Source organism: Rhinoderma darwinii, chromosome 2 (genome assembly GCF_050947455.1).
Source record: "Rhinoderma darwinii isolate aRhiDar2 chromosome 2, aRhiDar2.hap1, whole genome shotgun sequence".
In the NCBI taxonomy this organism is placed as follows: Eukaryota; Metazoa; Chordata; class Amphibia; order Anura; family Rhinodermatidae; genus Rhinoderma; species Rhinoderma darwinii.
The window spans coordinates 88,893,775-88,918,797 of record NC_134688.1 but is presented as its reverse complement, the minus strand read 5'-3'; the positions used below and the strand labels follow the sequence as shown (position 1 = coordinate 88,918,797).

Here is a 25,023-nt window from a genome sequence, read left to right as displayed (position 1 = left end):
TGTATCTCAAAAAGTAAAAATAGTTTTTAATAAAAAGTATTTAGGAAGTTGAACCAAACAAACTGACAGACGTTTTTGTTAACCGCTTCCCGACCGCCCACTGTATATTCACGTCGGCACTTGCTGGGCTCTGTGCAGTGCCGACGTGAATTCACGGTGGGTGTTAAAAGCACGATCCGGGTGTCTCAGAGTAGCGCTGACACCCGGATCGCGCTGTTATCACCTACCTCTGTTCCCGAAGATATGATCGGGACCTGATTAGTTCAAGTGTGTTGTAGCAACGAACTGGAAAGTTTGTTGCTATAACAAACTGGAAAGTTTGTTGCTACAACAAACTTTCCCGGGGACCGATTGCTGGTGCTGCAGTCGGTTAAAAGGCAGAACCGGGGGCCATATAACGGCCCCCGGGTCTGCCATGCACAGCAGCCTATGAGAACCAGCCGGATGCTGGTTCTCATAAGCTTCCTGTCAGTGTGACTCTCAGCGTCACACTGACAGTTTATAATACGCTACACTACCTAGGTAGTGTAATGTATTATAGCAGCGATGAGTGCTGCCAAGCTTCAAGTAAAACAAGTAAAAAGTAAAAAATAAAGTAATAAAAAAGTTTTATAAAAGTGTAAAAACAAGTTATAAAAGTTACAAAAAGAAATAATGCTTTTTTTCCTATAATAAGTCTTTTATTATAGGAAAAAAATGAAAATGTTAAAAAAAAGTACACATATTTGGTATCACCGCGTTCGTAACGACCCAACCTATAAAACTATAATATTATTTTTCCCGCACGGTGAAAACCGCAAAAAAAATAATTAAAAAACAATGTCAGAATCACTTTTTTTTGGTCATCAACCCTCCCAAAATATAGAATAAAAAGTGATCAAAAAGTCGCATGTACCCCAAAATAATACCAATAAAAACTACAACCCGTCCCGCAAAAAACAAGCCCTTACACCGCTTTTTTGACGGAAAAATATAAAATTATGGCTCTCAGAATACGGTGACACAGAAAATAAATAATTTTATCAAAGTGATTTTATTGCGCAATCGCCACAAAACATAAAAAACCTATATACATATGGTATTGCCGTAATCATACCGACCCGCAGAATAAAGTACAATGTCATTTATACCGCACGGTGAATACTGTAAAAAAAAAAAATACAAAAAACATTGTCAGAATTTATGTTTCTTTGTCACTTTGCTTCCAAAAAAATCTAATAAAAAGTGATAAAAAAAAATCACATGTACCCTAAAATGATACTAATGAAAAGTACAGATTGTCCCGCAACAAATAAGTCCTCGCACGGCTCCGTTGGAGAAAAAATAAAAAAGTTCTGGCTCTCAGAATATGGCGATGCAAAATGTGCAGAGTGTTCCAAAAGCGGATAGGATCAGGCGCCATTTATCAGTGCGACACCGGCCACATATCTATGAATTATTATTTATGTACCCCATTATTATACCCTCTTATTATGCCCTGATGTACCCCGCACAGCTTACATATACCCCCACATCATAACTGAAATACGAGCAAAACCCCAAACAGAACAGTTACCAAGCAAAATCTGCGCTCCAAAAGCCAAATGGTGTTCCCTCCCTTCTGAGCCCCACAGCGTGCCCAAACACCAGCTTACGTCCACATATATGACATTTTATATCCGGGAGAACCCGCTCAACATTGTATGAGGTATTTGTCTTCAGTGGCACAAACTGGGCACAATATATTGTGCATTAAAATGGCATATCAGTGGAAAATTTAAATTTTCACTTTGCACCATCCGCTGCGCATTAACGCTTTGGCGCACCACGACTTAATAGAATGTCGTGGTGCGAGGGGTTATATATGGAGCGGGCTCACGCGCTGCGCCCGCTCCATATTCTGCAGGTGTCCGCTGTGTATTACAGCTGACACCCGGGACTAACGGACAGGAACAGCGATCGCGCTGTTACAGGAGCCTGTAAAATGACATTATACTGCAATACATTAGTATTGCAGTGTATTGTACCAGCGACCTAATGATCGCTCGTTCCAGTCCCCTAAAGGGACTTTTGGGAGGTTTCCACTGTTTTGGTACCTCAGGGGCTTTGCATATGCGACATGACACCCGAAAACCAGTCCAGCTAAATTTGAGCTCCAAAAGCCAAATATTGTTCCTTCCCTCCTGAGTCCTGCCGTGGGTCCAAACAGCAGTTTATTACCACATATGGCGTATTGCTGTAATCAGGACAAATTGCTTTACAAATTTTGGGGTAATTTTTCTCCTTTATTCATTGTAAAAATTAAACATTTCTATGTTTTTTCAGAAAAAAGTAGATTTTCATTTTCACGGCCTAATTCCACTAAATTCAGCAAAAAAACTGTGGGGTCAAAATGCTAACTATACCCCTAGAACAATTCCTTGAGGGGTGTAGTCTTCAAAATGGGGTCAGTTTTGGGGGATTCCACTGTTTTGCTTACTCCAGGGCGTTGCAAATGCGACATGGCACTGAAAACCAATCCAGCAAAATCGGCGCTTCAAAATCCAAATGGCGCTCCTTCCCTTCTGAGCTCTGCTGTGGGTCCAAACAGCAGTTTAGTACCACATATGGGGTATTGGCGTAATCGGGAGAAGTAGCTTTACAAGTTCTGGGGTGCTTTTTAATCTTTATTCCTTGCAAATATTATTTTTTTTAAATATTTTTTCAGAAAAAAAGTAGATTTTCACTTTCACAGACAAACTCCAATAAATATAGCAGAAGACCTGTGGGGTCAAGATGCTAACTGTACCCCTAGATAAATTCCTTGAGGTGTGCAGTTTCCAAAACCGTCTCACTTTTGGGGGATTTCCACTGTTTTGGTACCACAAGACCTCTTCAAACCTGACATGGTGCCTAAAATATATTCTAAAAAAAGGAGGCCCCAAAATCCACTAGGTGCTCCTTTGCTTCTGAGGCCTGTGTTTCAGTCGATTATCACACTAGAGCCACGTGTGGGATATTTCTAAAAACTGCAGAATCTGGGCAATAAATATTGAGTTGCATTTCTCGGGTAAAACCTTCTGTATTACAGATTTTTTTTTATTACAAATGAATTTCAGCAAAAATAATAAAATTTGTAAATTTCACCTCTACTTTGCTTTTAATTCCTGTGAAGCGACTAATGGGTTAAGAAACTTTCTGAATTCTATTTTTAATACTTTGAGGGGTGCAGTTTTTAATATGGGGTGATTTATGGGGTCTATCTAGTACATAAGGCCCTCAAAGCCACTTCAGAACTGAACTGGTCCCTGTAAAAATAGCCTTTTGAAATTTTCTTGGAAATGTGAGAAATTGCTGCTAAAGTTCTAAACGTTGTAACGTCCTAGAAAATAAAATAATGTTCAAAAAACTATGCAAATATAAAGTAGACATATGGAATATATAAAATAGTAACTATTTTGTGTGGTATTACTATTTGTTTTACAAGCAGATACATTTAAAATGAGAAAAATCATAATTTTTGCAAATTTTCTCTAAATTTTGGTATTTTTCACAAATAAGCAATGAATTTATTGACCAAATTTTTCCACTAACATAAAGTACAATATGTCACGAGAAAACAATCTCAGAATCACTTGGATAGGCAAAAGCATTCCAGAGTTATTAACACATAAATTGACACATGTCAGATTTGAGAAAATGGGGCTGGTCATGAAGGTCAAAATGAGCTCAGTCTTGAAAGGGTTAAATAAAAGAAAAACTATTATAAAGGTGTACATAGCCTTTAAAGGCATGGTGTTGCCCGAAAAACATGTTTGTTTTTTTTTTATTAAACATTTAGTGTGTGGGTGATTAAACATTGTTCAAATTTTTTTTATTTTTTTCACGAGTCAGGAAATATTATAAATTATTTCTAATTTATAATACTACCCATTTTTGGTCACTAGATGGAGCTATTTCCCAAAATTGCAGCATTGCAACATTGGGTTAAAAGCTCTCGCTCTAGTGAGCTCTCAGCATCCCCCCCTCCTTTATCCTGGCTAGTGCCGGGATAAACGAGGGGTTTGAACGGTGTAACCTCCTACACTGTGTGTCGCCATTTTTTGAGCTAACACACAGCGTAGTAGGTTTACATACAGTAGTAAACACACACAAACTCGAACATACATTGAAATCTCTTACCTGCTCCTGCCGCCGCGGCTCCCTCCGGCCCGTCCGCTCCGTTTGCTGCCGCTGGTCCAAGTGCACAAATCCGGAAGCCGCGACCGGAAGTAGTAATATTACTGTCCGGCCGCGACTTCCGGTCCACAGGAAAATGGCGCCGGACGGCGCCAATTTCGAATTGGACTGTGTGGGAGCGGCGCATGCGCAGTTCCCACACAGACGCCGTACACGGAAGTCAATGGGACGGGAGCCGTTCGCAGTCCCTATGGGACTGTGGCTGCCGTATTCCATGTCTGTATGTGTCGTTAATCGACACAGACAGAAATGGAACAAAAAATGGCAGCCCCCATAGGGAAGAAAAAGTGAAAAAATAGAAAAAAGTAACACACAAACACACAAATAAATAAAAACGTTTTTAATAAAACACTAACATAAAACTGACATGAAAAAAAAAAAATTGGTGACACTATTCCTTTAAGAGGCAGACAGTCCTGCTACTGCAGCAAGCTCTTTACCATTTTTTGTTTCTTTTTTTTTTTCCATTTTAGCTTGGAAATGCTTGACATAGTCTCCCTGTTTCTCCCTTCAAGGCAGGTGCACGTTGTGATTTCTTAATGTGCTGTTGTCCCCCTGCCTATAAATACAAGTGGGACAAGAGCTTCATCTCTGTCACCCACCAGCCCAAGGTGCACCCCTAATACTCTCCCACCAGTGTCAGGGTGATTCACTTAGGGGGTGCTCTGCTTGACTCCGCCCACTTGCCCGCTCATTTTTTGGGCTCCCAGGCCCTTAGTATTTAATGTGCTCCATCTTTAAGTGGACTGTAGCCAACAGTGCCTTTTTTTTTTATTTCTTTTATTTTTTACTATTGGCCCTATTTTCTGCTGGCTGTAGCCGGCAGAGGCAACCTGCTGGCACTGTGTGAGTGCTCCAGTGCGCGTTTCTCTATCTCCTCCAGGGAAATCTCTGGATTTCTTGATCATAGACAAATGACCGCCGGCGACCAAATTAGGCGTTTCGGGTCGTATCCGATCTTCCCCGCTCTCTCGTTTAGTCAGACAGACGCGGTTTGGGACACAGGACCTCCTGACTGAGTCTTTCTGCCTTTGCCTTTATAATAGCACATACAATTCAGGAACCTAGTAGGACCGGTCCTAGGTCTCTATTCCTCTACAGATACCCTAGCCTTCAGTCCCCAAGCGTTTTTTTGTTAACTGTAGGAGTAGTTCACCTAGCAGATTTAGGTAACCAGGCAGCCATTACCCCCTTACCTAAGTAGAACTAATCGCCCAGCTGTGCAGTACCGAATTGGACTCACTGGCCATCTCACCCACCATCTTTTCAGTGTGCGGTGTCTGACCCTAGGAGAGAGGCTTCTCGCCAGACAAATATCTCAGTCCATATTGCCTAAATGCAGCACTAAATTTTCGTTATGGTCAACCTACTTCCCTATGTGATACATTCCAGCCTACTGGTCAAGCCTCTGTTGCCCCTGCCACCCCAGTATCGCCCATACCTGGTATTAGGAGGATTGGACTGAGCCCATTCCCTATCTAGGACCAATTCGTATTCACTCTACAGGTCAATGATGCGGTACCTTCACCTGATTCGGTTTCCTTGCTTCAGCCTCAACGGTCCCAGAATTGTTTTTTTTCCCGCCATATTCTGAACTTGAAGGCATAGTTTTCTAAGGAATGGAAACACCCAGACAAGAAGTTTACTCACTCTGTATGGTGGGATAAGTCTGGCGGTGGATCCTCTGGTTTGCTGCCGGGCCAAGATTACGTCTGCCCGTGGCAGACGCAATGTCGTTCAGAGATCTTCTGGACTGCCACATGGACCACCAAAGGAATAGCCTCAAGGAAACACTCTTAAGGAACAGAGTTTTGGCTATACCTTGAGTGACACCAGCCTTGTGCGATGTTGATTTTGATGTGCGTAAGTTCGTATTTATTGAAAAATTTCCTTTCCTATATGTTCTGAGGCAGTATGAAACTGTATCTTAGGTTTTTTATTATATGTTATGTTATATGTTGTCGTTTTTATTCTATTGTCTTGAGCTCCTCCTTTGAAGGTGCAATCACGCAGGAGATTTTGTTGCAGAAATTCTCTGTTACTGAAAATCCATTCTAATCATCTGAATGGGGTTGTTTCTGTAGCAAGTTTGTTTCAGATGAATGGAATTTCTGCTACATAATCTGCTGCGTGTGACTTCACCCTAGCTCAGGGGTGGGCAAACTTTTTGACTCGCGGGCCACAATGGGTTCTAAAATTTGACAGAGGGGCCGGGCCAGGAGCATTTGGAGGGAGTGTTTGGGCCGGATATACTAAAGCATTAAATGTAGTGTGTGCAAACCTCATAGCACAGTAAGAACACTACAACCCAATTTATTAACTGTCTTTCAAATGTGAAAAATAGCCCTTATCAGTTAATAAATTTGTCTCAAGGAATATGCAAGATATGGCATTTACATACTATTTCGCAGATACTGGGAGAAGGAAATGTAAATAGATTAAAATAACATACGCACTGTGATTTATCAAGAAAAAAGTTCTGTTGACTCTGTAAATTAGCTGCCAACCTCTGAGCAGTAGCCGCCCGTTCTTGTGTTGACTGCTTGCTAGCATAGTTTGCATGCTTCGTGGCAAAGTGACGGCTGATATTGTACTCTTTGAAAACCGAAGGGCTTAATGGTGACGTGAAACGAAGTGAAAATTAAAGTGAAATAAAGAGAAATACGCGCCACATTAACCCCTTAATGACCGGGCCATTTTGCACGTTAATGACCAAGGATTATTTTTTGTTTTTTCACGGTCGCATTCCAAGAGTCGTAACTTTTTTTTTATTACGTCGACATAGCCGTATAAGGGCTTGTTTTTTGCGGGACGAGTTGTATTTTGTAATTGCACCATTTTTAGATGCTTACAATATATTGATTAACTTTTATTAACTTTATTTTAGGAGAGAATTGAAAATAAGCAGCTATTCCAGCATTAATTTTCACGTTATAAATTTACGCCGTTTACTATGCAGCATAAATAACATGTTACCTTTATTCTACGGGTCGGCACGATTACGAGGATACCAAATATGTAAAGGTTTTATATGTTTTCCTATGTTTGCACAATAAAAACCCTTTTAGAAAAAAATTACTTGTTTTTGCATCGCCGCGTTCCAAGAGCCGTCATTTTTTTATTTTTCCGTCGATGTGACCGTACGTGGGCTTGATTTTTGCGGGCCAATGCGTAGTTTTCATTAGTAGTATTTTGGGGTACATAGGACTTATAGATTAACTTTTATTTTATTTTTTATGGGGGGAATGGGAGAAAAGAGAGAATTTTGCCGTTGTTTTTTGCGGGTTTTTTGGACGCCGTACATCCGGCGGTTTCATTAATGTGTTCATTTTATTGGTCAAGTTGTTATGATCGCGTGGATACCATATATGTGTATGTGTGATTTGTTTTGACACTTTTACTGAATAAAACCACTTTTTGGGCAAAAAAAGTAGTTTTATTTGATTTTGACTGTAATTATTTTTTTTTTTTTCAACAAACTTTATTTAACTGATTGACATTTTTTTTTTTTAAGTCCCACCAGGGGACTTCACTATGCGATGTGCCGATCGCATATATAATGCTTTGGTATACTTAGTATACCAAAGCATTATTGCCTGTCAGTGTAAAACTGACAGGCAACCTATTAGGTCATGCCTCCGGCATCGCCAAACAGGCAGTTGCGGAAGACAGACCTGGGGGTCTTTGTTAGACCCCCGGCTGTCATGGAAACCCGACGGCGACCCGCGATTTGTTTGCGGGGGCGCCGATCGGGTGACAGAGGGAGCTCCCTCCCTCTGTCAAACACATTAGATGCCGCTGTCACTATTGACAGCGGCATTTAATGGGTTAAACTGCCGGAATCGGAGCGCGCTTCGATTCCGGCAGTTGCAGCAGGAGCCAGGCTGTGTATAACAGCCGTGCTCCTGCCGCTGATCGCGTGGGTACACTGGCAGTACCCGCGCCATCACAGGACGGATATATCCGTCCTCCTGCGCGAACTAGCAGCTGCTGAGGACGGATATATCCGTCCTTCGGCGTTAAGGCAACGGTCAATGTGTTTTGAGTGCGCCATCTATTGGGAAAACGTGGGCATTGCAGGGAAAGGGGAAAAAAAGGAGGTTTTTACTATGATTTGGACAAGTTCGGCGGGCCGGATTAAAAAGCCTAACGGGCCGTATGTGGCCCGCGGGCCGTAGTTTGCCCATGTCTGCCCTAGCTGGTACTTCAGTAGTGGGGTAACTGTTCTGATGAGGATAACCTCGCAAACACACTTACCCTAGTAGCCCTGTCAAAACGTGTCGACTACCAGCTAACATAATTGTGGACTATTCTACAGACTCTAACCTAGTGAGACCTTTGGACTTGTTCTCTAGTTACACTTTGTTTTTCAATTATGTTCGGCCTATGCGCAAGGAAAGCTACTGGCGCCTATATGCTAAACATATCCATAGGACCCCGTGCTTCCAGCATATGCCAAAAGTGTGCTTTTGGCATATACTTGGCCGTTACCTGTCGGCAAACCTTTTTTTTATTTTTTCCACTCTGTAGAAAAGCGTAGTCTGGTGCACTTTCTTATACCGAGCCATACAGTAAAAGAAACAAAACCTTGTACTGTGTGGTTTACAGGGCTAGTTCTTCTAAAGGAAAGTTTGAGCAAGTTGATGGCACTAACAGATCTACACAAGCTCAAGTGTAGAAGAATTCGTGACAGGTAGAGCTGGGTGATCAAATTAATTTGACCTCAAGACGATTCTGTATTTTTAACAATCGTTTTTTGTAGTTGCTCCGCCTCGTCACTGCCTGGTCTGCCCCGACTGACAAGCTGCGCCCTATGGAACTGCTGTTCTGTAGTGAACAAAATGATACAGTACGGAACAGCAGTTCTGTGGGGAAGCAGAGACTCCTAGTATATAGCCACACCGCCCCAGAAGATACTGCCCCCTCCTTGCAGATTGCGCTCCCCCCCTTGCAGATTGCGCCGCGTGGGGGTCCGATCTACAAAGGGGGTGGGAGTGCGATCTACAAAAGGGTGGCGGTGCTATCTGCCAGTGTGTGGCACTATCTACAGGGACATTGTGGCACTGTTACTATATGGCAGCCCTGTGGCATTATCTACAGGGACATTGTGGCGCTGTTACTATATGGGGGGGGGGGGCACTGTGGCACTATATGGGGGGGGGCACTGTGGCACTATATGGGGGGGGGGCACTGTGGCACTATATGGGGGGGGGCACTGTGGCACTATCTACATGGACACTGGTGTTTTCAGGGGATTGGGACAAAAAAAAAACCCTGACAAATTTGATCTATTTGGAGACACAGATGCAAAATGGACATGCAAACCTGACAATTGATCAGTTTTTAATGGCCATTTTTTTTCACTGTCGTGTGACTGTAGCCTAGATGACTGGTGCCAGGAGTCCTGTTCACATGTACCGTGTTTGGGCCTGGAAATCCGGCTGACACACGGACCGTTTTTCAAGGTCCAATCATGGTTGTGGGAATCTGACCTTAAAGCTGTTATCTGGGGACCAAAAATTGCATAAGTAATTTACTAATATACTTTAATTCAAAATTCTGTACTACATGGTGCAGTTCAAACCTCATAAATGATTCAGGAAGTGCTGGAGCTTTTAGAATAGTGATGATGCTCCGACACTGCCCCAAGTGACTGAGCTCTTGCATCATGTGCTCTTAGTGAACATGACTGCAAGGGGCTGTCACGTTGCCATATTGCTTAAGTCCCGAGGAGAGCATCAGCTAGCGCTTTGCTTGGGACTCCAGCACTGCTCCCGACGTCCATATTTGATCAATTCAGGGGTTTCCGATCGCTGGACGTCGGCAGCAGTACTGGAGTCCCCAAGCAGAGCATCAGCTGATGCTCTGCCTGGGGACTCAATAACTTCTGCTGACGTCATGGTCACGGTCCATATATGGGCAATGACGTTGGTAGAGCAGTACCGTAGTCCCCGAGCAAAGCATCAGCTGATGCTCTGCCTGGGGACTCCACAATTTCTGCCTGTGTCGTTATCACTGTCCATATATGGACAATGACGTCGGCAGCAGTACTGTAGTCCCCGACCCGAGCAGAGCATGTTTTTGTTTTTTTCCCAGCCCTAGTGGTATGCATTGATATGGGCCACCAAGTGGAAGGGTCTGTGCTGTAGCGCCGATATTGTTAGTGGAGGAGTAATACAGTAGGTTAGTGAACAAGCTGTAGATTTTGTTAATTTTTTAGGTATTGATTTAGTTTGGTCATGAACGGTCTCCGCAGACCATCTCGTACTGCATATATTTTATATTGACATTTTCTACCTTTTTTATTTTTCTTTCCAGAATAAAACATGGATTACGTTATTTGTCCGTATAATGCTGAGCACAAAGTCCATGGGACTGAGCTAAGAATGCACCTCATGAACTGTCAGGTAGTATTCATTTTTGCTAGTTAACAATGGTCTACTACTTTAAAATTGTATTATCCGTACAGGGTATAGTGAGTCATTCAGTGAGATATAAACCAGCATACAGGTCATTTTTATTCTGCTTTTTAGAGGCCAGTTGAAGTTGCCTCCTTGTCATAGTGCATTAGGTGTCTGAAGGATTGTGACTGACCAGTTACATTCAATAGTAAATTATATGTGGACCGGATGTTAGATGTGGTGGAAGTTGCTTGTGGTAATATACCTGTTGTCACTAATTACTGCTAAATTTTATTTAGAGCAAAATTGTACAGGAAAAGCCAGCCGATCAAGAGCAGACCAGAAAGAAGACCAAATGGATAGCGCTTTCTCTTAAAAAGGAAGAAGAGGAGGAACAAAGAAGTTTGGAACAGGATTTACAAGTGTTTGGTAATTCAATTTTTTGATGTTAATCATGTCCAATATTTGTAACCTAGTAATTGGTCTCTGTTTACATTAGTGATGTGGCTTCCAGGACAATTTTTTAAGGAACCGTTTTTAAATGGATCCTGATTGATCCCAGTGACTTCTAATTGGTCCATCTGGTTTCGTATTGACGGCAAGAGCTGCAGACTACGCTATTTTTGCTATCTAAAAGCATTGGAATCCCAATAGAGACCAGCACGGATGTGGTCATAGCTCTGTCTTAACCGTCAGGTCTCTGTCTTTTTTATTTCAAACAAAGAATGGCGGGAGACCAGCGGAATGGCGCGACATCCGTTCATGTAAATAGAAGTTATCCTTCCGGAAAACCCATTTTCTTGTTTGTTATATTGGGGGACACAGACTGTGGGTATAAACTGTTGCCACTAGTAGGCTTGACTCCTACAGGATATGCCCTGCCCACAGACACTGAGCTATTCAGTCTTCGCTTAGTGTCATATGAGGCAGACACTTCTCGGTGGGCGCACAGTGTCCTATGCAAATGCACTATTGTCCAACCTGCCTATGAAGACAAGTGGGACAAAAGCGTTGGCTGTGCTGTGAACCGGCAGCCTAAGGAGAACGGTAACACTGCTGGTCAGCTCATCTGGGAGATGGAGAGCAGGGTTACTTAACTCCCGGGCCAACGCTTGTGTACGGTCCTGTCCACATCACCAGCTTATTCCCTGGCCTAGTTCGTGCTCACTGGCACTTTTAGACCAGCAGCGCTGTATTTTCCATTATTGCCCGTGCCGTTTTACGCTTCACTGCACAGCTGGGGTGCAGGACCTTCACACTAACCTCCAATAGTGCTCTAGTGCGTGTTTTTTTTATTTTTCCTTTTCCCTCATGGGGAGTAAGGCATCATTCCTGATTGGATAGTCTCATATTACCGCCAGCGGCCAATCGTGACACTCAGTGGGCGGAGCTGCAGCGCTCCTCACTGTTCTCCATTTGAACGGACGCTGCTGGGGACACAAGACCTCCTGAACAGCGTTGCTGCTTCTTACCTCGGAAAGCTCTTCTGACGTCTCGGGAACGGGTAGCCGTTTCTCCCTGAGTAGGAATACCCCTTGCTGCACAGTGTTTTTTTTCCCCCACTGTTTGTGTGAAGATATGTAACCCTTTCTACTGCCATGTCTGACCCTTAAGGGGAACCTTGGCGAACATTACTCAGTCCATTCTAGCTGGCATGTCTGCCCGCCCGCCAGACTCTTGTTCTACCCATCCACCTATGGACTTCCCGTCATTGTCTTCTCCTCGTGGCCTTCCTCGTAAGCAGACCAGATACTCCTGCTTACTTTCATTTTCACCGTCCTCTTCTCTTTCACATCCCCACGTGGGCAGGTATTTTTGGTCCTGACTAGTGTTTCCTCTCCCCCTAGAGAGGTGGTGTCTGACAGCGAAATTATCTGATTCTGACTCTGATTCAGTTGCTAAGGGTTCTACTCCTCTACCCACCTCGGCGGTGGTGGTAATTACAGCTGTCCGTGACACACTTCTGGTCTCTGATTCTTCACACCTTCCACTGACTCCTTTTCTTCAGCCCCAAATTTCTCAGGCTGTTTTTCCAGCCTATTTGGAACAATAAGGTATTTGTCCTTAAGGAATGGAAGCACACGGACCAGAAGTTTTCTAACCTTTTCAAGAGGGCAATTTTTTTGACATGGGTGAGGACTTCGGTGGCGGATCCTCCAGTTTCTCATTTAGCCAAGGCCTCTATCTTGCCGATGGCCGATTTCACTTCCTTCAAGGATCCTCTGGATCGCTGTGTGGACTCCGTCACTAAAACCACTTTTGAAGCCTCTAGCTTATACCCTTACCATATTTTTGCATCTGTCTGTGTTAGCAGAGCTATCACTGAATGGGCACACAAACTGTCATGGCCTGCTCTCAACTTCCTACTCCGGAGGAATTTGTTGTTCTGTCTCACCTTATCTCCAATGCTTCAGAGTATATCTGTGAAGCTGCCCGCCTGGTGGCCGGGCCTCTGCTTCCTCTGTCGCTATTCACATGACCACCTGGCTCAATGCTTGGTCTGCTGATTCAGCCTACAAGTGATCCCTGACCTTTACAGGTCTCATCTCTTTGGGCCTAGGTTAGATAAGATCTCAGAGGCCACGGGTGGCAAAAGCACCCATCTTCCTCAAAACAGGCCTAAACTCACTATTCCGTACAAAAGGCAAGTCTGTGTTTTCGTTTCTATCTTGGTTTCTCTAAATCACCAGGGTGGCACGCGCAGCAACGCAGCCATGGCCAAGGCATCCTGGTCTGCGCGGAAGCTCATATTCCGGCGCTCAGCGGTCCACATTTCCAGGGTTGACAATTGAGTCACAGACTTTCTCAGTCGCAAAACATTGGGTCTCAGAGTTGTTAGCTCTCGTCGTTCTCCGTTTCCCTTTACCAAGACAATGCGGTGCTCTGCCTTCCTTTTTGCCTAAAGTTGTTTCAGCCTTTTTATATGAATGAGGGTATTGTCTAGCTGTCCTAGTCATCCAAGGGAGCAGTCCCTCAACAACCTGAATGTCTTCCGCGCTCTGCAGACTTAGCTTTCTGTAACTACTTCCTTCTGGTGGTTCCCTCTTCATCCTTCCAGAGGGTTCCAGGAAGGGTTTGGAGGCCGCTATTGTTAGGTGGATTTGAATGATTATCGTATCTGGGCATAGGATCCCCCTTTCTGGGTCACGGCCCTCTCTACCAGAGCAATTGGGGCTTCCTTGGCCGTGCACCATCAGGTCTCTGCCCTTCAATTGTACAAGGCAGCCATGGGTTCTTCTCTGCACACCTTTGTCAAGTTCTCCCAGGTGAACACATTTGCTTCTGCAGACACTTCCCTATGTCGAAATGTATTGCTGGCATCTGTGAAATAGCTGTCCCATGTTCGGTGTCCTGTTCCCAACCCTGGGGACTACTCTAGGACGTCCCATGTTCTGTGACCCCCAATGTAAAGAACAAGAAAACCAGATCATTTGGGTACTCACCATAAAATCCTTTTCTTGTCCATTGGGGACACAGCTTCCTTTTTTCCAAGGTTTTTGTTTAGCGTGATCAGTTGGAGGGATTCCCCTCTAGTGTTTGACATTATTTTGCCTTGTATCTGCTTCTTTGCGGACAGACTGAATAGCTCCGTGTCTGTGGGCAGGGTATATCCTGTGGGAGGAGTTACTTTTTTTATGTCTTTGATTCAAGCCTCCTAGTGGCAACCGCCTATACCCACAGTCTCTGTCTCCCAATAAACTGGACAGGAATAGGATTTTAAGGTGAGTATTTAATAATAAAAAAAAAAAAAAAAGTTTTTTAAGACTTTAGAAAAAAATAATCCACAGCAAGAATATATGAAAGACTGGGACTGCCTTGTCCAAACTACGAACCACAAGTCACATCATAACCTCACTAGGTCTTCCGTGCATAGGTGGTGCTCCACTGTACTAGAAACACCGTTAATCTAGTAATCCACCGAGAAATAATTATTGCAGCGCCCACCACGTTGCAAAATGTATTTTTTTTTATTGGAATCAGTCACAGTATGTGGAGTAATTTACAACTTGCATCCGGTTTCGCGTGCTCACTTGCTTTGTGACGGTCTTGGGAGCAGGTGTGTATTATTGCACATCCTGTGACCATGATTCCAATATAGACATTTTGCGAAGTGGTGAGTACTGTGCAAATAGATTAAACTGTGTAGATTAAGAAAATAAAGTAAGCTGCAATTGTGGTAAAAGAAGAACAATAGACTCCTTTTTTTAACCCCACCATCGTGATTCTGTAGTCCTATACTGGTCTTTGTTTAGAACGCTAGAGTGACGACATGCTGTCCTGACACGTGACCAGGGTAATTGATCACTGGCCGCAGCACTGGTATGTTTACCTTATTGACATCACTGCTGTACACTATATGTATTATTTCATATATAAGTATATTATACCTTATATTCCTAATGTACTTGTTTAGATTATAAACATCCTCCCTTTTTCTTTTGTTATAGACCCTCAGGATCCTGATAGACTACTGCAATGCCCATATGATTCCAACCACCAAATAAGAGCTTGCCGTTACCCTTATCACCTGATAAAGTGCAGGAAGGTTTGTGTATTTTAGAGACCATGAAAAAATGTATGGTGTGTTCAGTTCCGACCGATAACTAGGATAGGCCATCAATCAAGTCCTGGAAAAACACTTTAACCCCTTCCCGCCGCAGCCATTTTTGGGATTTTCACTTTCATTTTCTTTTTCCCCACCTTCCAAAAGCCATAACTTATTTTTATATTTCTGTCAATTAAAGCCATATGAGGGCTTGTTTTTTGCGGGACAAGTTGTAGATTTTGAGGGCACCATTTATTGTACCATATAATGTAGTGGGAAACTGGAAAAAAATTATTTGTGGACTGGTAAAAAAACAGCGATTCCTCCATTTTTTTTATTTTTGCGGTGGGGGGGGGGTTGGTTTTAGGACGTTTAGCGTGCGGTATAAAAGCCATGTTAACTTTATCCTGCGGGTCAATATGGCGATACCATATTTATATAATTTTATTTTACTAAGATCACAAGTGTTTTGTCGCCATATTTTGAGCCTTAACTGTGTGATAGTTTCTATTGGTGCAATTTTGGGGTACATGAGATTTTTTTGATCACTTTGTATTCAATTTTTTTGTGGAAGATAAAGTGACCATAAAAACCGCAATTCTGCCATTTTTAATATATATTGTAGAAACTTTAGCTGTATTTTTTACTAGCCCCACCTAGTGGACTTGGACCAGCAATACTAATGTGTTGCAGTATATCGTTATACTAACACTCTTCTATGGAGCCCTGTGGAGTCCAAAGATGGCAGGCCTTGTCAGCCACCCGGGATCATGCGGCGCTGGGCCGATGCAACGTCACAGGAGATTACACCCCTGTTTCTAACAGCTTACGTTTTCAGGCTCAAGGCACCCCTGGAAAAAAAAATCCTCCGGGCACCCCTACTAAAAATTGTTTACAAAACGACAAAAAACAGCTAAAAAGAAGCACTACGCATTTCGGGTATGTTCACACAGCGGGGTTTTTGTTTTTTTGCATGACAGAAAAAATAAATCTGCCTCAAAATTCGATGCAGATTTTGTATTGATGTTTGCCGCTTGTTTTTTTTTTCGCAGTGTTTTTTACCCACATTTATTTTGAATACGTTGAAGCAAATGCAAAAAAGCACCAAACGTGCGCCGCAGGTATTTTCTGCCTCCTATTTCAATGGGAGGTCAGAGGTGGAAACCACTCAAAGACAATCAGCCCCCCCCCACTCACAAGTAAAATGACCATCTGCCCCCACTCACAAGTAAAATGACCATCTGCCCCCCACTCACAAGTAAAATGACCATCTGCCCCCCACTCACAAGTAAAATGACCATCTGCCCCCCACTCACAAGTAAAATGACCATCTGCCCCCACTCACAAGTAAAATGACCATCTGCCCCCCACTCACAAGTAAAATGACCATCTGCCCCCACTCACAAGTAAAATCACCATCTGCCCCCCACTCACAAGTAAAATGACCATCTGCCCCCCACTCACAAGTAAAATGACCATCTGCCCCCCACTCACAAGTAAAATGACCATCTGCCCCCCACTCACAAGTAAAATGACCATCTGCCCCCCACTCACAAGTAAAATGACCATCTGCCCCCCACTCACAAGTAAAATGACCATCTGCCCCCCACTCACAAGTAAAATGACCATCTGCCCCCCACTCACAAGTAAAATGACCATCTGCCCCCCACTCACAAGTAAAATGACCATCTGCCCCCCACTCACAAGTAAAATGACCATCTGCCCCCCACTCACAAGTAAAATGACCATCTGCCCCCCACTCACAAGTAAAATGACCATCTGCCCCCCACTCACAAGTAAAATGACCATCTGCCCCCCACTCACAAGTAAAATGACCATCTGCCCCCCACTCACAAGTAAAATGACCATCTGCCCCCCACTCACAAGTAAAATGACCATCTGCCCCCCACTCACAAGTAAAATGACCATCTGCCCCCCACTCACAGTAAAAGGACCATTAGCCTCAGCCCCCCTCCCCCAGTAAAGTGACCCTCAGCCCCCCCCCACTCACATTAAAATGACCGTCACAAACAAAGTGTGCTTGCTCCTGGGGAGGGAAAAATAAGAAGGTATAAGAGGAGAGCACTACAACTCCCAGCATGTCCAGGCTGGGATGTGGTATCAGAACTTTTACAGGGAGGGGTATAAGAGGAGAGAACTACAATTTCCAGCATGACCAGGCTGTTATGGGATATCTGAGGACATTACAGGGCAGCGGTATAAGAGGAGAGAATTAGGGTATGTTCACACGGCTTTTTTTTCGGGCCGTACACCGGAAAAATCGGAAGCAGAACGCCTCCAAACATCTGCCCATTGATTTCAATGCTAATAACGGCGTTCTGTTCCGACGGGGCGCTTTTTTTACACTGCCGTTTTGAAAAACGGCCTCGAAATTAAGTGCATGTCACTTCTTTAGCCGTTTTTATAGCCGTTTTTCATTGACTACATAAACAGCTCAAAAACCGCAAGTTGCGAAAAAAAACGGCTGAAAATCAGGAGCTGTTTTCCCTTAACCTATTTTCAGACGTTTTTTTATTAAGCGTGTGAACATACCCTTACAACCTTCAGCATTTCCTTGGCTCCATTTCTCACACAATTGTTAACAAACTATAGAAAAATACTTACCCTGCCCAGCGTTAATGGCTCCTCTCCCTCCGTCAGGCTCTTCTAGTGGGAAGTGGTGGGCGGTACTTGTAGCAGACGTGCGTGCGTCATGTCTGCTACAAGCATAGTTGGAGTAAGCGTCGGGGGCAGAGCTTTGCAGTGGATGAGCGGAGTGTCGCGGCACCCGGAACCACTGGCTTACGTTCTGAGATCGCGTAAACGTGTTTGAGTCTGCTCGTTACACTGAAGTTTTGCCTGTTCCACACAGCCGACACGCTTGTTCTATGGAGTGGGGGTTCAGCCTGTGAGCCCGCTCCCTACTCCCTCACCCGTGGGAAGGGGCTAATGAGTTTTCTACGTTTTCTCAAAAAAAAAAATTTCCTCAGGATGTTGTTAGGAACCCTTCTAGAACGCACAATTTTTGTGTTAATACTGCTTCTTCCGCTCTGATACATAGATTTAAATGCTCTAAACCATTCTAATTCTAAAGATTTTCTACTTGCATATACTGTAATTATATATGGTCTTTTCTCACCTTTTAATAAATGTTTATAAATTACTCCCACTTTCAATAGGTATGTGAATTAAATATTTTTTTTTCGATCTAGAGTCACAGTGATCTTGCTAATCGGCTTGTCACCTGCCCTTTTAATGCCCGTCATATGGTACCTAGAGGAGAACTGAGTTTCCACATTTCCAGATGCGATAACAAAAGCTGCATTGAACAAGACATTGGTAAGCGAGTGGGTGCCACTAGTCCCATTGGTTGTACTCCGTTCAAAGCATACAGTATGGTTTGAATTGCGGTTGATTTGAAATAATTGTAAAGTAGAGCTCCATTCAAAAGGCTACGGTCTCTTTCACACAGCAGTATTTTGCATCAGTATTTGTAAGCCAAAGCCAGGAGTGGAACCTTCAGACAAAGAGCCCAATGAAAATATTTCTATCTCTTCTATGTTTTGGACCAAAGCCTGGCATTGGCTAGCAAATACGGAATTATATATGCTGAAAGCGAAGCTGTGTTCACACGTATAGGTTATTAATGGTTAGGTGTCCGCATACTATTGGCCAGATAGTGTAGGTCTGCACTTGGTAGAAAAGTTTGCAAGTCTCTACCAGTCTTTCAACACTTTTAACCTATGTTATAACTTTTGGAATGTTCGGATGTTTTTTTGCACGTTTTAATGACTTATTAATGTTACATTTCTTGTTTTCAGTTGACGAAAAGAACATGTACAAGAGAGATGTGAGCCCAAGTCGATGGAAAGCCCCTCCGTGTAATGAGGACTGGGATAATGGTATTCAATATAATTATTTTATGTTGCTTAAATGAAATACCTTTTGATTATGGAACACTTTTCGATCATCCGATGGCTGATTTGGGTTGATAGGATGCGTACTTAATCTATCCTAAAAAACATCAACCATTCCAGTTTTTAGTTTATTATTAAGGAAGCTTTTTACTTTATCGGTCTTTATACTTCAAGAGGATTTTTACTTCTAAATTAAAAGTTTGGACAGTAGCCCTGGTAAGTATGTATTTATTTAAAGGCTATGTACACCTTTTGAAAGGCAATTATTATTTTATTTTATTTTATCTTTTTAATAAAAAGGTTGGTCAGTGTGTTTGGTGCAACTTTTTAAATACTTTTTTTTTTAAATTTGTTTTACTTTTTGAGATACAGCTGCTCTATATTCTCTATACAAAGCAGCTGTATCTGATTTCACTGGTTCAGTGACACTGGGTATTGCATGCCTCTGTATCCACCTGTAAACTATCTATGAACTGACAGGTTCTGTAAATAGCGGGACTGACGGATTCAATAAATACCTCTAGATACAGCTGCTCTGTATAGAGAATACAGAATAGCTGTATCTCAAAAAGTAAAACTATTTTTTAATAAAGTATTTATAAAGTTGCACCAAACACTGATACACCTTTCTATTTAATAATAATAATTTGCCTTTCAAATGTTTACATAGCCTTTAGCGCCACTTCTTAAGTTTCTTTTCCAAAAATGATTGTGAGTAATTTTTGCGGTCACCTTTGAATTTGCTTCTCGGAGACTGATAGAAAAATCTAGAATAAAATTAGGTCTTTACCATCAGTTTCTGAGAAGGTAATGCAAAGGTGACAATAAATTTGACTGCATTTTCTTTCTCTTTTACAAGAAAATAATTTTATTTTTTTTTTATTCACAAACTTTGGCTATTGAAAACTCTCATTTACTGATACATGGCCAATTAACGATTTTGGTTGAAATTCTCACAAGCCTGATTTGCAGGTTGTTTCTTGCAGTAAATTGCCTGTGTGACTTAAAGAGAACCTGTCACCTGCCCATACATGTGCAGCTGAGTGCAACATGTAATAGGCAGGGCTGCACAAACACTGTCTCACTATACATTTTTTTCTAACCTCCGTTATTTAGATATCGGTGCCGTTATATTTGGTGCCCGATATTTAAATAACCCCCTGAACTGTCAATGGGGCGTGTAATTGGCAAGGGGGCGTTAACATCGCTGTGACATTGTCCGTAGTTGATTGCACGCCCCATTGACAGTTCAGGGGGTTATTTAAATATCGGGTGCTAAATATAACCGCACCGATCTCTAACGGAGAATGCTAAGACAAAAATGTATAGTGAGGCAGGGTTTGTGCGGCCCTGTCTATTACATGCTGCACTCAGCTGCACATGTATGGACAGGTGAAAGGCTCACTTTAACGCCCCAAAGAATAGACTGATATTAGAAATGGGCGGGAGCCTGGTGTCCGACGTGTCGTTTTAAACAAGAAGTGAAAAAGTTTGCGATGAAATGTTTATCTCGCGATTTTCATCAACTTATAGGGAATGGCTTGGGGCCTGGTTACCATCTCTGTATCTTATTATATTCAAAATTCCCAAACCTCTATACATAATGGAAATATATTTTCTTTTTTTTCCAGATATGCAGGGTGAGAGAGCCAAATTTGTATGGGGTACACCTTCCTACCCAGGACCCTGGTAAGTGAGGAAAAGGGGAGAGGAGGTCGGTATCAGTTTAGTACCATCGGAAAATGGATCTTTCACAAGGGTCATGGCCATGTTATGACTGGAAGTTATTAGACAGAAATTATAATTCAAGTGGTTATTGCCAGGGGATATTGTGGCTGCTGAATTCAGGTGAATGGCTTCCCATGTAATACATGGACAGTTTGATACCACCAGAGCGGAAGCCACTGCTTGTCAGCTGCTTTCCACTCTGGCTTATAGGGGGAATGCCGAGCAGATACCCCCTCTCTGACGTCTGTATGTCTTGGGCTTCGTTCACATCTGCGCCAGGATCCCGTTCCGTCAGGATGGGACCCTGACTGACACGGAAACCAAAGGTTTCCATCACCATTGATTTCAATGGTGACGGATCCGGTGCCAATGGTTTCCGTTGGTCTCCGTTGTGCAAGGGTTCCGTTGTTTTGATGAAATCCATAGCGTAGTAGACTACGCTATTGATTCCGTCAAAAAGACGGATCCCTTGCACGACAGAGTCAAACGGAAACCATTGGCGCCAGTTCAGTCACCGTTGAAATCAGTGGTGATGGAAACGGAAACCTATGGTCTCCGTTTTTGTCTGTCAGGGTTCCGTTTCGACGGAAAGCTCAGGCGGAATGTCGAAACAGCCCTAGCGCAGATGTGAACGAAGCCTTAATAGGGCATGTGGACGGTGGTTGTCCTTATGTAAAAGTATGGACACCGTAATTTTTTATTTAAATGTGTACGTTTTCTTCATTCAAACGGTATATAAAGATAAGTGATGTAGTTGTACAAAAAAAAACGAATAGATTGACACAGAGGGCAACATGATAACTAGGAGGATGCTGATCTACAACCATAGAATATTTTTTTTTATAATGGATGAGGGTATGGGAAGCCAACATAAATACTCAATTGCGCTGAGAAGCACGTTGTGATTGTGGGAAAGCTTAATACAGACTGCCCATTGATCAATTTAATCAAAGCTATATATGGTTCTGTCCCTATTATGCTATTGGATTAGGTCATTAGGCCCACTGTCAGGCCGGCATTTGTGGTCATATTACGGAGGCAAACAATGCACTTGTATTATGCTTGTCTAAACCGGCATTATTGTGTGCAGAAGTTTCCACCACCACCTGCAATGAATGTTCAAGTTGCAAACGGTGTCGTTAATGTTTAAAGATTTTTTTTTCATACTTCTCTTTGAGTTTTGGTATATAAAAGTAGAAAACAGAATCAAGTACATCATACAAGAAATATAAACATGTTCATGAGCAATATCTCGGTGGAGAGGCAATAAACTCTAGAAAGAGTGAGGTAATCCACCTCTATGTTCAAAGTATGTTTAACCCCTTCCCGACAACCGCCGTATATATACGGCGCTGTCGGAAAGGGCTTCCCGCAAAGCGCAGTACCATTACGTCGCGGGGATAGTGCGGGCTCAGGAGCTGAGCCCGCACCATCACTGCCGGGTGCCAGCTGTATGTTACAGCTGGCACTCTGAGGCATCGGCCAGGACCGGAGCTAGCATCCGATCCGGCCGATTAACCCCTCAGATGCTGCGTTCAATAGAGAAAGCAGCATGTGAGGAGTTATTAGCCACCGGCACCCCAGCAACGTGATCGGTGGCTGCAAAGGTGATCAGAGGCCTAATACTTACCTCCCAGTCTGCCAGCAACGGAAGCCTCCTATGCCCAGCTCGGCGGCAGGGCCTAAAAGGCTTCCGGTACCATAAAGGCTTCCGGTACCATCGGCAAGATGGCGCCGGCTCAGAAGCTGAATCGGCTTAATCAGCAGTGGGTGTCCACTGTATGTTACAGCGGACACCCCGATGTATTGACAGGAACCGGAGCTAGCTCCGATTCCTGCCATTAACCCCTTCGATACAGCGATCCAATGCGATCGCTGCATCAAAGTGGTTTGTAGCAAATTGGCAGCCTGCCATGCGATGGCAAGGCTGCCAACTGCTGCTATGGCAACAGCGGGCCTAACAATGGCCTCCTGTCTGTCATTACGGAAGCCGTTTAAGTCCCGACTGGAGCCAGAGCCTGATCGGCTTGTCGGTGAATAACTGACAGTTCTAATACATTGCACTACCTATGTAGTGCAATGTATTAGAACATAAATCAAACAGTTGGACCTTCAAGTCCCCTATTGGGACTAAAGAAAAGTGTAAAAAAGTAAAAATAAAAGTTTCAAGTAATAACATAAAACATGATCGCCCCTTTTTCCCTTATCAAGACATTTATTATTGTAAAATAATAATAAAACCATACATATTTGGTATTGCCGCGTCCGTAACAACCTGAACTACAAAAATACGTTATTTGTCCCTCGCATTGAACGCCGTAAAAAACAACTTAAAAATATTGAAAAATTTACAAAGTGATCAAAAAGTCGCATGTATCCAAAAATGGTACCTATAAAAACTATAGCTCGTCTCGCAAAAAACAAGCCCTCATACAGCTGGCGACGACAACTTAAAACGTTATGGCTCTTACAACTTGGCGCAAAAAACTAAAAAGTTATTTTATTGTGCAAAATGTTGTAAAACATAAAAAAAAGTGCTGTAAATTAGGTATCGCCAGAATCGTACTGACCCGCAGAATGAAGGTAACATGTAATTTATAACGCATGGTGAACGCTGTATAAAAAAACTGGCAGAATTGCTGTTTTTTTATTACCTTGCCTCAAAAAAAGGATAACAAGTGATCAAAAAGTTGCATGTACCAATAATAACTACAGCTCGTCCCACAAAAAAACAGCCCTCATACCGCTACGTCTATGAAAATAAGTTAAGGCTCCAATAAGTCAGGCATGAAAAATATGCAGTTGTGCCCAAGGGGAACATTTCTTCTGTTTCAAGAGGCGATTTATCAAGGCCCTAAAATTAGGGAACCAGGAAGGGGAGGACTCAAACATATCTGCTGGAAGCGAGGGTGCCCGTATTATACCAGGACAACACTTCCCAGCAAAATTCCCCAAACTGCAAAGGTGCAGAATGTGGACCAAATGGGAGATAAGTAAAGACAACATTTATCAGTGCGACATCGGCCTGTGCAGAAAGGATTGCTTCACAGCGTAACAAATATTTATGGATTATTTTATTGTTTACCCCATTAATATACCACCTAACTATGCCCCTAATATACTCTGCCCAGCTCACATGTACCCCCACATTATAAACGGAAACACCAGTAAAACTCCAAACACCAGTACTACCAACCAAAATCCATGCTCCAAAAGCTAAACGGCGCTCCTTCCCTTCTGTGCCCAAACAGAAGTTTACTTCCACATATATGGCATCGCCATACCTGGGAGAACCCTTTTAACAGTTTTTGGGTGTGTCTCCAGTAGCACAACATGTTTGCCACTGAAATGGCATATTTAGGGAAAAATTAGAATTTTTACTTTTCACCATCCGCAGCGCAATCATTTGTGGAAAAGAACTGTGGGGTGAAAATGCTTACTACACCCCTTAATAAATGCCTTGAGAGGTGTAGTTTCCAAAATGGGGTCACTTCTCAGGGGTTTCTCTTATTATTTCACATCCGAGCCTCTGCAATTGTGATCCAATACTGTGCAAGTTGCCAAATTAGGCCTCAACTTTGCATGGTACGCTCTCACTCCTGAGCCCTGACGATAGACCAGGCAAAACATTAGGGCCACATGTAGGGTGTTTCTAAAACTGGGAAACACAGCATAAGAATTAGAGAGCTGTCTTGTTATGGTGGCACAAGCTGGGCACCACATATTGGCAGATCTATGGAAAAATAATACAATTTTCACTGCAGCATCGAGTGCACACTAATTTCTGCAAAACACCTGCGGTGTTAAAATGCTGGTGAATACCTTGAGGGGTGTAGTTTCCAGAATGGGGTCACTTTTAGGGGGTTTCCACTGTTTTAGTCCCACAGGGGCTTTGCAAATGCGACCTAGCACCCTGAAACCAATCCAGCAAAATCTGTACTCCAAAAGCCAAATGGCGCTCCTTCCCTTCTGAGCCCTGCTGTGTGCCCAAACAGCAGTTTATGACCACATATGGTATATTGGCGTATTCGGGAGAAATTGCTTTACAAATCTTGGGTTCTTTTTTTCCTTTATGTATTGAGAAAATTAAATTTTGAGCTAAAGCTACGTCTTATTTAAGAAAAAGGATTTCTTTTATTTTCACTGCCCGATTCTAATAAAATCGATAAAACCCCTGTGGTGTCAAAATGCTCACTACACCCGTAGATTAATTCCTCAAGGGGTGTAGTTTCCA

At 42.9% G+C, this 25,023-nt stretch overlaps 1 protein-coding gene across 4 annotated transcripts in view; it reads left to right on the top strand.

Moving 5' to 3' along the window:
• LOC142742299 (gametocyte-specific factor 1-like) overlaps positions 1–25,023 on the top strand; it is a 49,349-nt gene that overhangs the window by 11,286 nt on the left and 13,040 nt on the right. For all 4 annotated transcript variants that reach the window (XM_075851888.1, XM_075851885.1, XM_075851886.1 and 1 more), the window contains exons 2-7: positions 10,516–10,604; positions 10,898–11,027; positions 15,047–15,144; positions 18,357–18,483; positions 18,966–19,046; positions 20,693–20,750. In XM_075851888.1, the coding sequence (XP_075708003.1) occupies positions 10,524–10,604; positions 10,898–11,027; positions 15,047–15,144; positions 18,357–18,483; positions 18,966–19,046; positions 20,693–20,750 (575 nt within the window). In that variant the 5' untranslated portion in view covers positions 10,516–10,523. The remainder of the gene's footprint in view (positions 1–10,515; positions 10,605–10,897; positions 11,028–15,046; positions 15,145–18,356; positions 18,484–18,965; positions 19,047–20,692; positions 20,751–25,023) is intronic.